The sequence below is a fragment of the Diadema antillarum genome, unplaced genomic scaffold (genome assembly GCF_040938485.1).
Source record: "Diadema antillarum isolate AM-2024a unplaced genomic scaffold, OU_Dant_1.0 seq00000927_RagTag, whole genome shotgun sequence".
Taxonomy (NCBI): Eukaryota; Metazoa; Echinodermata; class Echinoidea; order Diadematoida; family Diadematidae; genus Diadema; species Diadema antillarum.
Window position 1 is genome coordinate 291984 of NW_027271778.1, and position 15190 is coordinate 307173.

Sequence of the window (15190 nt, forward strand, 5' to 3'; positions counted from 1 at the left end):
TGGAGATGATAGTACCATCCTAAAAAAGAACGAATAAAAGAAAGAAAGAAAGAAAGAAAGAAAGAAAGAAAGAAAGAAAGAAAGAAAGAAAAGTGTCAGGATACGAGGGGTCAAAGCATTCATTATGAAAAAAACAACAGCGCTTTAACATACACCAGAAACAAAATGTTTCACATACTCCTGGAAATAACTTTTGTAACATATTATGAAGAGCGACCATTTTGTCTTTAATGCGTGATCATTCGTGGATGGCTGTACAGATAATTCTCATTTTCACACAGAAATAGTCAATACTTGAACTAATGCTCCTGCTAAATGATTTTTCTCAAAACTTCATCGTTAATAATCATGTTACGCAATCCTTATATGGAGTTACTTTACATTAGTGTGTGTGGGTAGAGTTTTAGAACTTATGGAGATAGAAAGAGACAAAGAGAACAAGAAAGATGCAGTTTAAAGAGAAAGAAAGAGATTACCGTCTTTAGTTACAAAGATAGAATTTAGAATGTAATGTTCATCTTGTTATTCAATGTACCTGCATGGTTGGTGATCACTAGCGAGGATCACTAGCGGGTTCACCATCCGAAGCAGAGGCGATGGCACCAGATGTACACGACTCCATCACTGGAGACGTGTGAAATTATCTGATGTTATTTGTATTCTATTCACAATGCAAATTTTATCATATGTCTGGAATCAGTATTTTCATCTTATCATGACCTAGCTGTCCGTTGACCCAGGCAGCTTACGGCATGACCCATGCAGGAGAAAATAGAATAGCATGCAGTTGCCTGACTGTTTCCAAAACGTATGTCAAGTTGTAGTTTCATCGCCGTCTGGTAGGAGGTGCATGGACGTAAAGATAAAATTGGAAATAGAAGCTGTAGTTGGAATAGAGGAGGATGTTGGATGTAAGACCAGTAGAAGTGGATGTGGTAGTGGAGCAATAGAAGTTGTGCATAATATAATAACTCATGTAATGATTAACCTTACTATTGTAAGTAAAAACAGATTATGGCTTCGAGAGAGGGTATACTCTACTGATTATGCAATTATCAAACGCGTTGATGATATCAATGAAGCACTCGTTAACAAAGAACAAGCTATTGAAGACATATAAAAGGGTACATAGTAAAGCCTTTGACACGATTTGTCATAAAATTATACTAATAAAGTTTCATAATTTCGGCGTTAGAGGCACAGCTCTCTCATGGTTCAAGAGTTTCTTATTTAACCGCAACCAAAATGAAAGCATCCAGCATTGTCCAGTTGCGAGTCCACTGATTTTTATTACTCTACTGTATACTAATTTGGTTTTTAAATACGGTAACTTATGTCGACCATAACTGAGGGGGGGGGGTGGGGGTGGGGGAGATGATGGGTTTCCTTCCTGAAATAAGGAAACAAACCAAGTCACTGAGAGATTGAAAGAGCGAGAGGGAATAAGACAGATACAGGTTTTTGTTGTTGGTGTGTTTGTGGGTTTTTTTTCAACGGAAGAAGTACAGATCTCTGGTTTGAAAGTACTGAAAGTAGGGAGGCAACAAAATAACATCAATTCCGTTAAATCTTGCTTGTGAAGTAATTCTAAGTTACGTGTATTGTGTAAGCCTACTCTCTGTTCTGTATGCAGCCGCGCATGCGTGTTAAGAGTAGTTGACCATCCAAGTGGCGCATCGGTCATGTGGTTGTTCATCGATAGCAAGGATCTCCGGGTTCAACATCCGAAGCTGAGGCGATGGCACCAGGTGTACACGGCTCCATCACTGGAGACGTGCACAATTATCAGATATTATTCACTTCAATATTCACAAAGTAAAGTGTTTATGAATATGACATATCTTATGTCTGGAATCAGCATGTCAAACGTGTTTTTCTCCTCACGTGGCTATACATCAGCACGACCACGTTACCATGCGTGATCTGAACAGCATCCATTACATCATCATATTTTTAAAGTTCGACAACTTATTTTAAAGTGCTAATCTAAAGCAAGGAATTGCAGAGCAATTCTCCTGACTCAGAGTCTCTTAACTAAGTAAAAAGTCGTCATTATTTTTTAAAAGTTCGACAACTTATTTTAAAGTGCTAATCTAAAGCAAGGAATTGCAGAGCAATTTTCCTGACTCAGAGTCTCTTAACTAAGTAAAAAGTCATCATTATTTTTTTTTTAAGTTCGACAACTTATTTTAAAGTGCTAATCTAAAGCAAGGAATTGCAGAGCAATTCTCCTGACTCTGTGTATCTTTACACAGTAAAAGGTCTGCAGTTACAAGAGCAAACTCCGCAATATACAAAATGAACCTCATGAATGGATATAATGCATTGGTAATCAATGGTTAAACCATACTCATCGGTGTTGATGCAGCCTTGGGCATTTGAAAGAGTACATTCTACCCTTGAGTGGTAGCTGGTCCACACGGTTAACTGTGTACGTGACAACCACCACTCCAAGTCTGCTTAGGCAACAGTTTTGGAGACTTTCCTATCAATTGCCATGAGTTTAAAAAGTATAGATAAAAGAAACTTACTTGTAAAGAAGTACATAATTTCGTCAAGTCATGTCGTACTTCGACCGAAGAGATTTCGGTATAATTTATATATTTCCTTGTCTTCCCATTAAGTCACGATGTTAGCATGTGTTTGTACCTTATCATTCAATATACATAGCCCAGATATTAGCCAATGAAATTTGAGTATCTGACTTGAAGTGTTTGTATTGTGGCGCGCCGTTTGGGAACAGGACATCTTGCCACGGCTGCATCAAAAAGTATAAATGTTGCCATCTGACTGCAACTCTTCATCAGATCTGCCTTGAAGATCGCCCTCTACTGACCTCTTGAAGAGTCTGCTCGACACCAGCTCAACCAGTTCGTCACCATCTCAACCAGTTCGTCACCAGCTCAGCCAGTTTGTCACCAGCTCAACGTTGCAAGGTGAGTCTTTACGAGGTGAGCTTCCCTTTCCTTATAGAAACTGCTATCATATTAGGAAATGACGAGGTGCTATCAATTCACAATAGAGACAATCCAACTTTTCTCGCAAATGTGAATAGACTACTCTCTAAAAAAAATCGAGTGAAAATATTCACTCTTAAAGGAGTGAATACAAAAAAGAGTGAATTTAGAGTGAAATTGGAGTGAATTTTGAGTGAAAATGTTCATTTTCACTCGTTTTAGAGTGACCTCAGGGATCACTCCAAAATCTTCAAGTGATCCTTGAGGTCACTCCAAAATGAGTGAAAATGAACATTTTCACTCAAAATTCACTCCAATTTCACTCTAAATTCACTCTTTTTAGTATTCACTCCTTTGAGAGTGAATATTTTCACTCGATTTTTTTTAGAGAGTACTCAGCATCTCTAATATCTTCAAATATCATCAGTTACTAATGCTGAATACTATTTTTCTGAAAAAGAAATCTTACTAAGACCTAACAAGCAAAACGTATAAAAATGTTTGCTAGTTTCCTTTTCGTGAAGATGTGCCTATCATTCCGCTCGACCATAAAGTGATATCGATGTAAAGCGCAGTGAAACCACTAAATACTTCGTAAGAGCGCTGAACCAAATATATTATCAGTACATATAAGCGGAAAAAGGCAATCCAACTTTAGCTATGGAGAGCACAATGTTTGTTGTGAGGACACAAGAACTCTTCTTTTTTTTTCTGTTGTACCTAATCACATTGACAAATATCATAATATACATGGCATGTCTGAGCACATATACTTAAGAAACAATAACAAATTGCACTTTTCCAAGTTTGTGTGTTATCCTGAAGGAACATTGAATATCTCACGGAATGGATGACATCTGTCCATGATGAAATAGTACCCTTCCAAATTTTGATATCCTTTGTGTGTGTGTATGCGTGTGTGTGAGTGAGTGTGTGTGTGTGTGTGTGTGTGTGTGATATCCACTATATACGTCGAAGTTAAGCAATCAGTTGAAATAAAACATAGCTCGACGCAAGAATTTCATAAATTTGAACATAATATAAGAAAAAGCCGTATGCGCTGCATTCATCATTCATGGGCAGAGTCTCCGCACAGGGGAATTTATCCCAATCGTTACCATTTTTATTCACTGAATACAGATGAATGACACATGGAGCTAAATATTGGTTGATTCCTTGTCATCCACTCAAAGTTTTAATATGTCCACTATGAAAAAAAAAACAGTCGGATCCATCGTATCTCTGCGAATCCCTACGAACAGTATAGGGAATATAACGAACCTGAAACATGTTCTAAACGATTAACAACGGATGCCAACGTATCTTCGAATTTTCGTACTCGTTGGGCATTCGTTGGCTCGTGTATGACACGGAAACCGTAAACCTCCCTCCCTCAGCTCCTTCCGCCCCCCCCCCCCCCCCCACGCCATCCAACCTTTCTTCTACTTCTCTTTCTCTCTTGACTTGTGCAGACATCATGTTGACCTTCTTTGCAATCCTCCTCGTGGCAGCCGCCTCGGCCGAGCTCGCCCCGTTGTACCGCAACTCAGAGCCTATCCCAGGCAAATACCTCATCAAGATCAGGGTAACTTTGAAGAACATAGGCCTCAGTTGATTAGTGTTAATCTATACCAATTAATTTAAACTAATTTAATATTGTAGTACACTAAATTGATATTAATTGATACTTGATTTCATGCTTCAAGGATACGAGTCTCAGATTTTTTCTCAGAAAATTTGACAAAATATTATGTTTCTTCCTCGGTGAAACAAACGCATTTAACTGAAAAGATTCGACACCGTCCCTAAAAGAGTAGTAACACTTACATCAAGTATTCAATGTGACTGACGAGATTATCGCTATCTTCAAAGAACCATCATTTTCAGCAGAACTATAGAACAATTCTGAAGCTGCAAAATTGGCGTGTATTAATCAACACTAGTCTTATGAAGCGATCTATTATGTGATAGCCTCAACTGTCATGACTGTCCTTTGTGAGAGGAAACGTCATTTTCCCCATACAGTTGAAATATAATACCTCAGAAGTGAGGATTGGTTTGTTGCAATGAAACTTCACGGTGCAACTAGTCAGTAACACTTTGTTGAATCATGTGCATTTAGTCCAGAAGTTGATTAATGAGTGGAGTAAATAATCTGACGTGTCATTGTCTGGAAACGCACCCAGGACGAGTACAACCTCGATGAGATCGCCTCTACTGTTCGCATCTCTGGTGGGCGTGTCGGAAACATTTGGCGTCACGTCGTGCATGGATTCGCGGCCGATTTGGAGGATCGTATCCTAGAAGTTGTGAGTGCATTCTATTTCTTTCGAGGGAACTTGCATTTTTACCCTTGGAAATGAATGACCAATGACCAATGACCAATGACTATTCCATGTCTTTGGAAATCTCTACCGATTTCGCTTCGGACTTGTAACAACCTCGATACCTTCAAATCAGGACAGAAGACCCAGCAACTTTATCAATAATGTGTGACACATTGTGGGAGTCTGTCGCGTTTGAATGTTCTACAGACAAGTGACGCCTTATAACAATAATAATGATAACGATAATAATAATAATAATAATAATAATAATAATAATAATAATGACAATAATAATTATGATAATAATAATAATAATAATAATAGAAATGATATTATTAATAATGATGATAATATAAAATAATGCTTTATCATAATTATTATTATTGTTATTTCAATACCGTTCATCATCATCACCTTGACCATTCTCATAATTCCTAACTGGATTAAGGACTAAGTCCGGCTGACAAAATCCGTACTGAAATTCATAGATCTTCCCGTGTTGCATAGACAAATTTTGTACCCCCATTTCACAGAGATTTTCTCTCATCGGTCTTTCATCGGAAGCAAAGTTTATCGCTTCCGATCACCAGCCGAAGTGAGATCACAGTCCGATGAATGCGACTTGTGTTTGTCGACTATCAGGCCAGCGTCAGACATGTCGGGCGGTGATCCGAGGAGGCAAGATCGTCCTATGAAGATCACGTGCCGCACGTCTGACATTCACCCGATAGTTGACCAACCAATTCGGATTCCTCAGACTGAGATCCGATTCACTTCGGTGGGTGGTCGGAAGCAACAACCTTTGTTTCCGATAGTGGCCAAGAGAGAGAGAGAGAGAGAGAGAGAGAGAGAGAGATAGGGAGAGAGATCTATGGAATGGGTGTATGACTGCACACAGTGGACGGCGCTTTTTCTCGACATTCCACCTTCTATAAAAATTGTTCAGGTATCATCTTACATTCCAGCTTCCGCTGCTGAAACATTTTGCCTTTCTTTTTTGTGTTTTGAATTGTTTTTCTAAGTCCGATAACATGTTGCTGCAATGAACAGTGATGGTGATTTCTGCTTTGCCTTTAGAGCATTGAAATAATGTCCTCAGAAAAAAAAAATGATAGTCTTTATTCAAGAAGGACGAAACATTAAAAAAGAACCCAAAACAAACCAACAAACCAACAAATAAATAAATAAAAAAAAAAAAACACCATGTTCCCAGGGGCCACGGCAGTCAGTCAAATTTCAGTCCACCGTGAACAAAACTCGGGATGGACGTGAGACAACGCGATGGGTGGGATGGGCACACGTGACAAGTCGTGGTTGGTGGATGTTGTGTCGGATTTTGTCAAAAAAAAAATGTCATGACAGTCAATAGGCTGTGCAAAATGAGAAACCTTGTAGGTCGTAATAAAACGGAGCGAACGCAACAAAGCGTGACAGTACATGATAGGAGGCTGTACGGAGTGAGACGTGACAGAAAATATTGCGTAGTCTAGCCTGACCAGACGTCTGATAGCTATACGTTCAACGAAACGAGGAATGGAATTATGTTTCGCGCAAACGTGACCGCTGAGGACATCGAGTAAAAGTATTTTAGTGGCTACATACTAAAATGGTGGTTGGTGTTTGGTGTTTAGTAGGGAATGCCTGTCCGCCAAGGTTCATTGTGACCCGAGTCCTTTTCTTCCACGTTTTGTGGTATTACGTTGGACACGTGCTAGACACAATGTTGACACTTATCGTATATCCTGTATAACCCTTTCTGTAGGTTCGGAGTCTGCCTGCCGTCGAGTACGTGGAAGAGGATGGCGTGTACCGTACTCAGGTCACGTGGGGTCTTGACCGTATCGATCAGAGGGACCTTCCTTTAAACAACTACTACGGCCCACGAGGTACTCAACTTGACTTAGCATTTCTTCCAGGCTAGCAGATTATCATCTGTCACGATTGCGCAACATCTTTGTCGTGCTTGTAGATTTCAAATTATTTTTTGGTGCTTTGTTGTCATAGGGTGGAGATAAAGGGAACCTGATGCATGCATAAGTTTCAACTTAAAATACTCGCATCGGCAAGAATTAATTTAATTGTAGTAGGTCCCTATTCTCCCAGAAAGATAAACTCCAAAAACTAAAAAGATGCGCTACATCACATTCAATGCAGATGTGTAGGTATGGATTTTGTGACAATCTATGTAGGTTTTGCGTACAGTGGTTAGTCTAAAACCAGCATGGATGTAAAATTCCCCAAACTTCTTTTATCTATGTGTTGCTTGAAGATTATAGAGATTTTAAGGCTGTTATTGATCTAAGGGTAGGCTTTCTCATTATTTTAGCAATAAACATATAGCGAGACTTTTGTGGGAACAAGGAACAAGGTGTATGGATACTGATTATCCTTCAGACTATCATGGATCGTGTGTGATGATGTGATTTGCCAACGTTTTCCTCATGTAATTCGTAATCATTCTGTCTAAATTATTATCTATAATAAAGCTACATGGGTATAATTTACAAAGTGTATAAATACAAACGTGTGTGTGAATGTGTTTGTGTATGTACCTGAATACCACTCAACCAGATATGACTTCCTGTGCTCATGGACTGTAGGTCCATGCTGCGCTTTACGAATAAGCATAGATTTGCATGGACTGCAAGCATCATTTTACTTAAATGTCTTCATTTTATGAAACTTATGCACACAAAAGTTTCAATTTCCAGTGCACTGCAAGAAGTTCAACTTTGCGTTTCCCGGGGAAAAGAAAAACAACTACAAAAAACCTAAAAAGACGAGCTACATGCTGCATTCAAACGGATATAAACTGCAGGCATGGATCTGTGGCAATGTAAAATGGGTTTGCATTTAAGGTTAGATTAATACCAGGATTGATGCAAAATTTCTCAAAACTGTGTTTATCTAGTATTAGGTTTTCTCTCCGCTTCGGTATTTTCAATAGAAACTTTAAATCAAAGTGAGGTAATCTTATAAGTAAAATCATTAGTTAGAAAGTTATAGAAGTATGAAATCAGAAACTTGAGTGTTCAGACTTTTGTGGTAACGGGAAACAAGGTGTATATAGATATTCATTACCTTCACACTCTCATGAATTGTCTAAATGTTTTGTCTTCTACAGGAACCGGCAGTGACTACACTGTCTGGGTGATTGATACTGGGGTCCTCGATACCCACAATGATTTCGGAGGTCGTGCCGAACAAATAGCTAACTATGCCGGCGATAATAAGAATGTAAGTAGGACGGTCATTGACGAAACACGTCTTTCATTTTGACAATGGCTCGACGAAGAGGAAGACAGGGTGGTGATTGGTGGATAACTTGCGGTTTATATGACCCAAATCGAATATGACCAAATTTATCTCATGTAATTCATATTCATCGTGTCTAAATGAATATCCATATGAAGCTACATAATATCTATGGGTAGCTCTATATAGTTATTGTAATATGTGCGTGTGCTTCTGCATGTATACCTGACTACCACTCATCAATTTGTGCTTTATATACGAATAAACATAAATTTGCGTATAGACTACAAACGTCATCTGAAAACAATGTGCTCATATCATGAAACCGTGAATTATATAGTTTTCAAGTTCTTCAAATAGGGAAGAGGGAATGGCTAAGGTCGTTCCATACTGTCTTGAAAAATAAACATTTTTTATATTGTGTCTTCTCTTGACAACCCCAGTACGACTGCAACGGACACGGCACTCACTGTGCAGGAACGGTTGGATCCAACACCTATGGCGTCGCTACAGCGGTCAGCATAAAGGGAGTGAAGGTGCTCGGATGTTGGGGATCTGGAAGCAACAGTGGAGTCATCAGCGGTAAATCAAATCGTGGCTTCCTCCTCAACCTCACTTACATTCCTCTATTATCATAATATGTCTCGACTGTCTCCAGTGTCAAGAATCTTGAATTGAATTGAATTTATTTGTTCAGCATAAAAAACAACAACAGAGAAAGACATTGATTAACAATCATGACAAGCAAAGAGTAAAGACGGATCTTTTGAATACATAAAAGCTGAAGGGAAGCAGCCAACGAGGAATTAAAAGTTTCCTTAAAATCTGGCCGACCCAGATAATCAATTTAAAAAAAGATGCATTGGTGGTAATCATTTTCATATTTATAAAAAACGAGATGAACAAATATACTGATATAAGAACAAAACAAAAAGGAATACAGCATGATACACAAAACACTACATTTACATTGCGAACTAAACTAAAGTCGCTTCATGGTAGCATACTGGTATCATGAGAAAGCATGCGTATAGTCCTCCATCAATACTTATGCCAATAATCTTTAGCCTTCGCAACTTTGTACTTAAAGAAAGTGTCAAGAAAAATTACACACATAGGTGAATGTTCAATATAAAGGAAAATAGGAAAGGATTATCGTACATGAATGACACCATCAGTATATATTACGGCATGTAATCAAGCCATCTGTGGAGCTGCCATCACCACAACTTTGACACAAAAGAGTTTTTTGATGAAAAAAAAAATCGATGCTTTCTGTTTCTCCAGGCAATGCCAGGAGTGGACTACGTTAAGGCAAATGCTGGAAGTAAGGACGTTGCGTCCATGTCACTTGGAGGCGGTGCATCCACTCTCCTCGACAATGCTGTCAACAACCTGATCAACTCTGGAGTTCCCACGGCTGTGGCTGCGGGCAACGATAACGCAAACGCCTGCAATTATTCACCTGCTCGTGTCACAGCCGTAAGAAACGCAATTTTCCATCATATTGTCCATGTTATGAATTAATATTAATGAGAACCACACCAACAGACTTTCACCTGTAAACAGCGTGACTTTGTGCTACAATGAGGCATTTTATACCCAAACTGGCTTGATATTTATTCACCTACAAACAACTTGTTACTTTTCCATTGCATCATTCTTCCAGTAATTGTGATATAATAAGTTTCAAAAAGTGTCAAAGTATGAACAAACCTCTCGTGTTTTAAGGCAAAATATACCTTGATTAAATAAAAGCAATGGCTACTGACTATGACAACTGTCAACACGTATGTGCAAAGCAAGCCAGTTATCTATTCTGACGCCCTATGTGGGTAGTGATAGTTTTCAAAACTGTATAGGGGTCAAATTACACAGACACGTAGCTGAGGTAATACGATATATAAGCATCGATGGTGCTTAGATCTGCAACTTCCATCTCTGCAAGAAGATTTGCCAGGCTTTTTAAACATTAAAATAAGGTGTTTTAAGTCAAAATATTTATTTTCTTTGATTTCATTTAAATCACTATAAATGATGAGATGTCCCAAACAATGAAACTACGTACTTAAATGGAATTAAATGGATGGAAACAGCAAAGATCAGTTATCATATTGAAGCAAACTTTTTTAACATCTCTAACACAGAATCAGATTTATTCAACAATGATAACAATGCACGCTTTTAAACTGCCAAAGTCACAGTTTAGCAAGCAGTTTGCCCATTGCAACAGATTTCTTTGCGTGGTCATGATATTTATTGGTGTAGAAGAGCGCATCTATACAAACCCTCTCCCCAGAGAGTTGAGAATGAGCACTGTCAGTGCTGGTTGGAAATAATGTATCCAGTGACCAGGGTAATGATAGTCTGTAAAGGGCATTGAATTACAAACATGTGTGAAATGGCCAATATAAAACCAGGTATTCTTATCATTATTTTCATTATTATTGTTATTATTATTATTATTATTATTATTATTATTATTATTATTATTATCTAGGGTTTGGAAAATCAGTCTATATTTTTCATAGGATATGAAGCACATAAATGAACACCCCTCTCCCTCCCCCCCCCCCCCCCAAAAAAAAAACCCCAACAGTTTGGCATAGCATGGCTAATAAAAGCTATGACTCTCTTCGTTGTGTTACATCGCAGGCTATCACTGTGGGTGCCACCGACAGTAGCGACAATCGATCCTCCTTCTCTAACTACGGTTCCTGTCTCGACATCTTCGCTCCTGGTACCAGCATCACCTCCTTGGGTCACAACAACAACTATGCCACCAAGACAATGAGCGGAACGTCTATGGCTTGCCCGCATGTTGCAGGTACGGCCACACACACACAAACTACACATTTTAAGTCGATCTTAGATCTCAATGAATCAATTCCATCCAACCTGTACGATGTACTGTCGCGTCACGTTAGTATCTGGAAATGGTCATCGAATAACGTTGAAAGCTATCATTTTTAGATATACGTACGTGGTTATTATTCATCTGCATATTAAAGTTTGCTTTGTTGAAGTACATTTTGTTGTAGTCGTCCTTATCAATGTATTCCATAAATAGCATAATGTTCTGTCTCGTCTGTGTGGTATAAGCAACCTATCATACAGCGATGATGTTTTAGTGTATTGGGTGTGTTGGCTAATGTAGGGTTAGGGTTCGAGTTCCATACCCCTTATCAACAAGTGTGAATTAAATAATTCCAATACTATAGGCTCATATATATTCGTCACAATCAGCATCTCATATAAATTGCATACACTCGGCTAAATAATATATGCCGATGATGCCGATGCTTCAGACACTATACTGCGTATGATTGCTACATACATGTACCTTTGCTAGCACTGTTACTATGTATTCTCATTCTACAACTTCTGCCGGCATCACTGCTTGTTTCGTTTTTACTAACATGCCTACTGCTACTAATGCTGTTGCCTTTTCTGCCCCTGGTGGCCTACTCCTACTTCAAGTATGGATATTTACTGGCTGTATTGTTCCTGAAGACTGACATATCGCATTCCAACGATCTGTCCAATATGAGCTGACGATACATTCAGTTTGGGAAAGTGATAAGAAAACAGACTGTGTTTCAAACTCTCGCTCACACACTGATGCCATTGCAGCTATTTGTAGGCTTCTTAAAGCGCATGGTTGATTTAGATGATTTTAACATTGTATGTTGTTCACATTAGCGAACAGAATTTGTACTTTAGCCTCTAATTCGTTTGTTTGATATTTCAGGCGCCATAGCTCTGTTTGGGACGAGTACAACATCTATGCTTGCTGACGTAAGCACCAATAAGATCTCAGACGTTCAAGGATCTCCCAACAAGCTGCTGTATGTAGGTATGTATGACACCTTTCAGACATGCATGATATTTAAATCGACTTGGAAGGGTGCTTTTCGAACTTTCTATTGTTGCTTATCTGAATAAAAACAAAATATACACGTGATGCAAATGCAAACAGACTGTAGCCTAGAGTTCAATAAAATCTGACATAAGACTGTGTTAATGACATTCGGACGTCACAAATTCATAAAACAACATTATCGGCAGCAAGCACATAATATACATGATATGCCAAGAAGATGAAGTGATAATACCATCTCCTGACAATTATCGATTGGCTTGTTTACAATGTAATTACAATCATTTCAACTTTTGGTTTTGGTTGACAGTTTAGTAGATACAACTCATTCCCTTTAAAAATCATTGATACGAAGTCATTATACAATCTCCCCTGTAATGTTGCTAGAAGTCATTTTAATCAGTCTAAGCTACTCAGTTTGATTTCACATAAAGTGTGCAAGTCTATCGGAGACCTGTACAGCTATATATGGCATCATCATCATCTCAGCTGATTCACCTTTTGTTTGTTATTGATATCAGTGTTTGGCGAAAATATATGTGAAACATCGAATTTTCATGACTTTCTTATTTTACCCTATCCGATTTCTATGACATCTCTTATGCTGTTTGTTTTGATGTGCTCTACTTAATGATGTAATGTTGGGCAAAGTGGATTTTTACTGTAATCAACACTATATGGTTTGTTTCTTTCAAATTGACGTACATGTAGGTTAAGGGAGAGCTTCCTCTCGGACCAAGGCGTGACGTAGCCACGGCTCTCCGCCCATTGGCCTTCAAGCAGACGATAATTATGAGATTACAACGAATTTTCTGAAATCCGAAACTACTTATAATCATCAATGACTCACCGTTACTTCGTGAAAAAAAAAAATGCAGTAGATTTCTATTGGGTGTACTTTGCGCTAGTCTTACATTGTCAAAACTTACGGACCTGCATTCATTTTATCAATGTAAAACTGGAAATTATAAGTTTTCTTGTAAAATTTGGTAACAATCACTGGGTCACAAAGAGAAATACTCAAATAGATTCCGAATGATTTTCGGTTAGCGAAATTAGAATATGAAGTATATTCCGGACAAAATCATCAGTTTGACAGTCCCGAAGAGGAATTATACATCCTACTTTAAACCAGTTGGAGAAGATATATAGGAAATTTCCTGACTCCAAAAGATCATAAATTTTATTGAATACATAACCTCCCATGACAGACGAAATGAGAATGAAGAGCAGGTCATAGTTGCTTCACTTATGATTAGAACAATTCAATGGTTTAGCGAAATCACGATTGTTGTCTGAGACATTGATGAATAGTGACATAGACATTTTAATTGATCCTTGTAATTAATGAAGTTCAGCAAATGCGATGATAATTATGATGATGGTTTTCTAATAAAGACGTCTGCAAGATCATATCAATCTGTGCTGTTGACTTGCACTCATTTCTTGAATAAGGTTAAGGAATAATTATCTTAAGAAAAATTTTCCCTAGAATAATTGAAGAGCTTGCTTCCAAACGGCGCTAAATCCATAATTTTCAATGGATTTAGCGACTTTTGGAAGCAAGCTCTTCAATTACACACACTTTTGTTCTAATACTATTGCTAGTGGCTGCATGTAAATGAGGGGAAATGGACAGATCAACTATCCAAAGTATGCTGAGATTCCGACACGCTCATCATTGACATTTTTTATTCGTGTGTGAATGTGTGTGTGTGTGTGCGTGTGCGTGTGTATGTATGTGTGTGAGAAAGAGAGAGAGAGAGAGAGAGAGAGAGAGAGAGATGTAAGACTCGGAAAGGTAATTTTGGTAGCGGGATACACGATCGTCCCATTTTCCCATTACTGTAATTAGGCCTACTTAGTATACAAACACATGTGTAGGCCCTACATGATTATACCTCCATGATTATACATTATAAACTATATAGAAACATACATACACACACACACACACACAAACAAACACAAAGCGAGATAGAGAGACCGAAATGGAGAGAGAATCATTTTCTGAATGATTGACATATTTATCTATACATTATGTGTTTAAAAATGGGAAATTTATTTTGATGTTATTGGAAATGGTAGATACTGTTGTAAGGAAGCCGAATCCATTTTTGACGTGAAGTGAAAAAAGTTTTTCATCAGAGGAAATTCCGCCAAATTCTCCTTTCTGACTATAAGTGTACATCACGAAAGAACTGTTGCTGTTGAATTGAGTGACTTGTAAGACCATCCCCAACTACAGCCCTATACCTAAGCAACCGAATCCTGAGAAGAAATCGATTTTTTTTCTTTTTTTTTCAGGAAATGAAGCACAGATACATACTTACATACATACAATCACATGTATGTGTCGTAATAGAGAGAGAGAGAGAGAGAGAGAGAGAGGGAGAGAGAGAGAGGGAGAGAACAGAGATTTTCATGTAATTATTAATGGAAGAAAAAAAATCCGATGTGCAGGTTTGGATATTGGCACCCACTCAATAGTGTATAACTGATAAATTTTTATTTATCCAATTTCTGCACCTGTTATAACTTGTTAGTTTTCTCTCTCTCAGCGCATATCATCAGTAAACAAAAATTTTCTAACCTATCTTACCTTGTCAGAAGTCACATGTCCCGACAGTTTTCCGCAATTTTGCTCCTGTAACTTTTTTAACGTTTTGCCGACACAATTTGGAAGAACTCCAGTGGGAAATTGTAATCGAAACTCTTGAACAACGTGTCCTGATAGCATCCTAACAAGTTAAGTGATATTCCCTATATAA

At 38.1% G+C, this 15190-nt stretch overlaps 1 protein-coding gene across 1 annotated transcript in view; it reads left to right on the forward strand.

The window, feature by feature from the left end:
- The first annotated feature begins 4434 nt into the window (after window positions 1-4434).
- The window catches only part of LOC139741385 (extracellular serine proteinase-like), a 52927-nt gene continuing 42171 nt past the window's right edge, over window positions 4435-15190 (forward strand). Inside the window, exons 1-8 of the mRNA XM_071651968.1 lie at window positions 4435-4542; window positions 5144-5266; window positions 7047-7170; window positions 8409-8521; window positions 8983-9121; window positions 9837-10021; window positions 11195-11366; window positions 12291-12419. Of these exons, the coding sequence (XP_071508069.1) occupies window positions 4435-4542; window positions 5144-5266; window positions 7047-7170; window positions 8409-8521; window positions 8983-9121; window positions 9837-10021; window positions 11195-11366; window positions 12291-12419 (1093 nt within the window). The remainder of the gene's footprint in view (window positions 4543-5143; window positions 5267-7046; window positions 7171-8408; window positions 8522-8982; window positions 9122-9836; window positions 10022-11194; window positions 11367-12290; window positions 12420-15190) is intronic.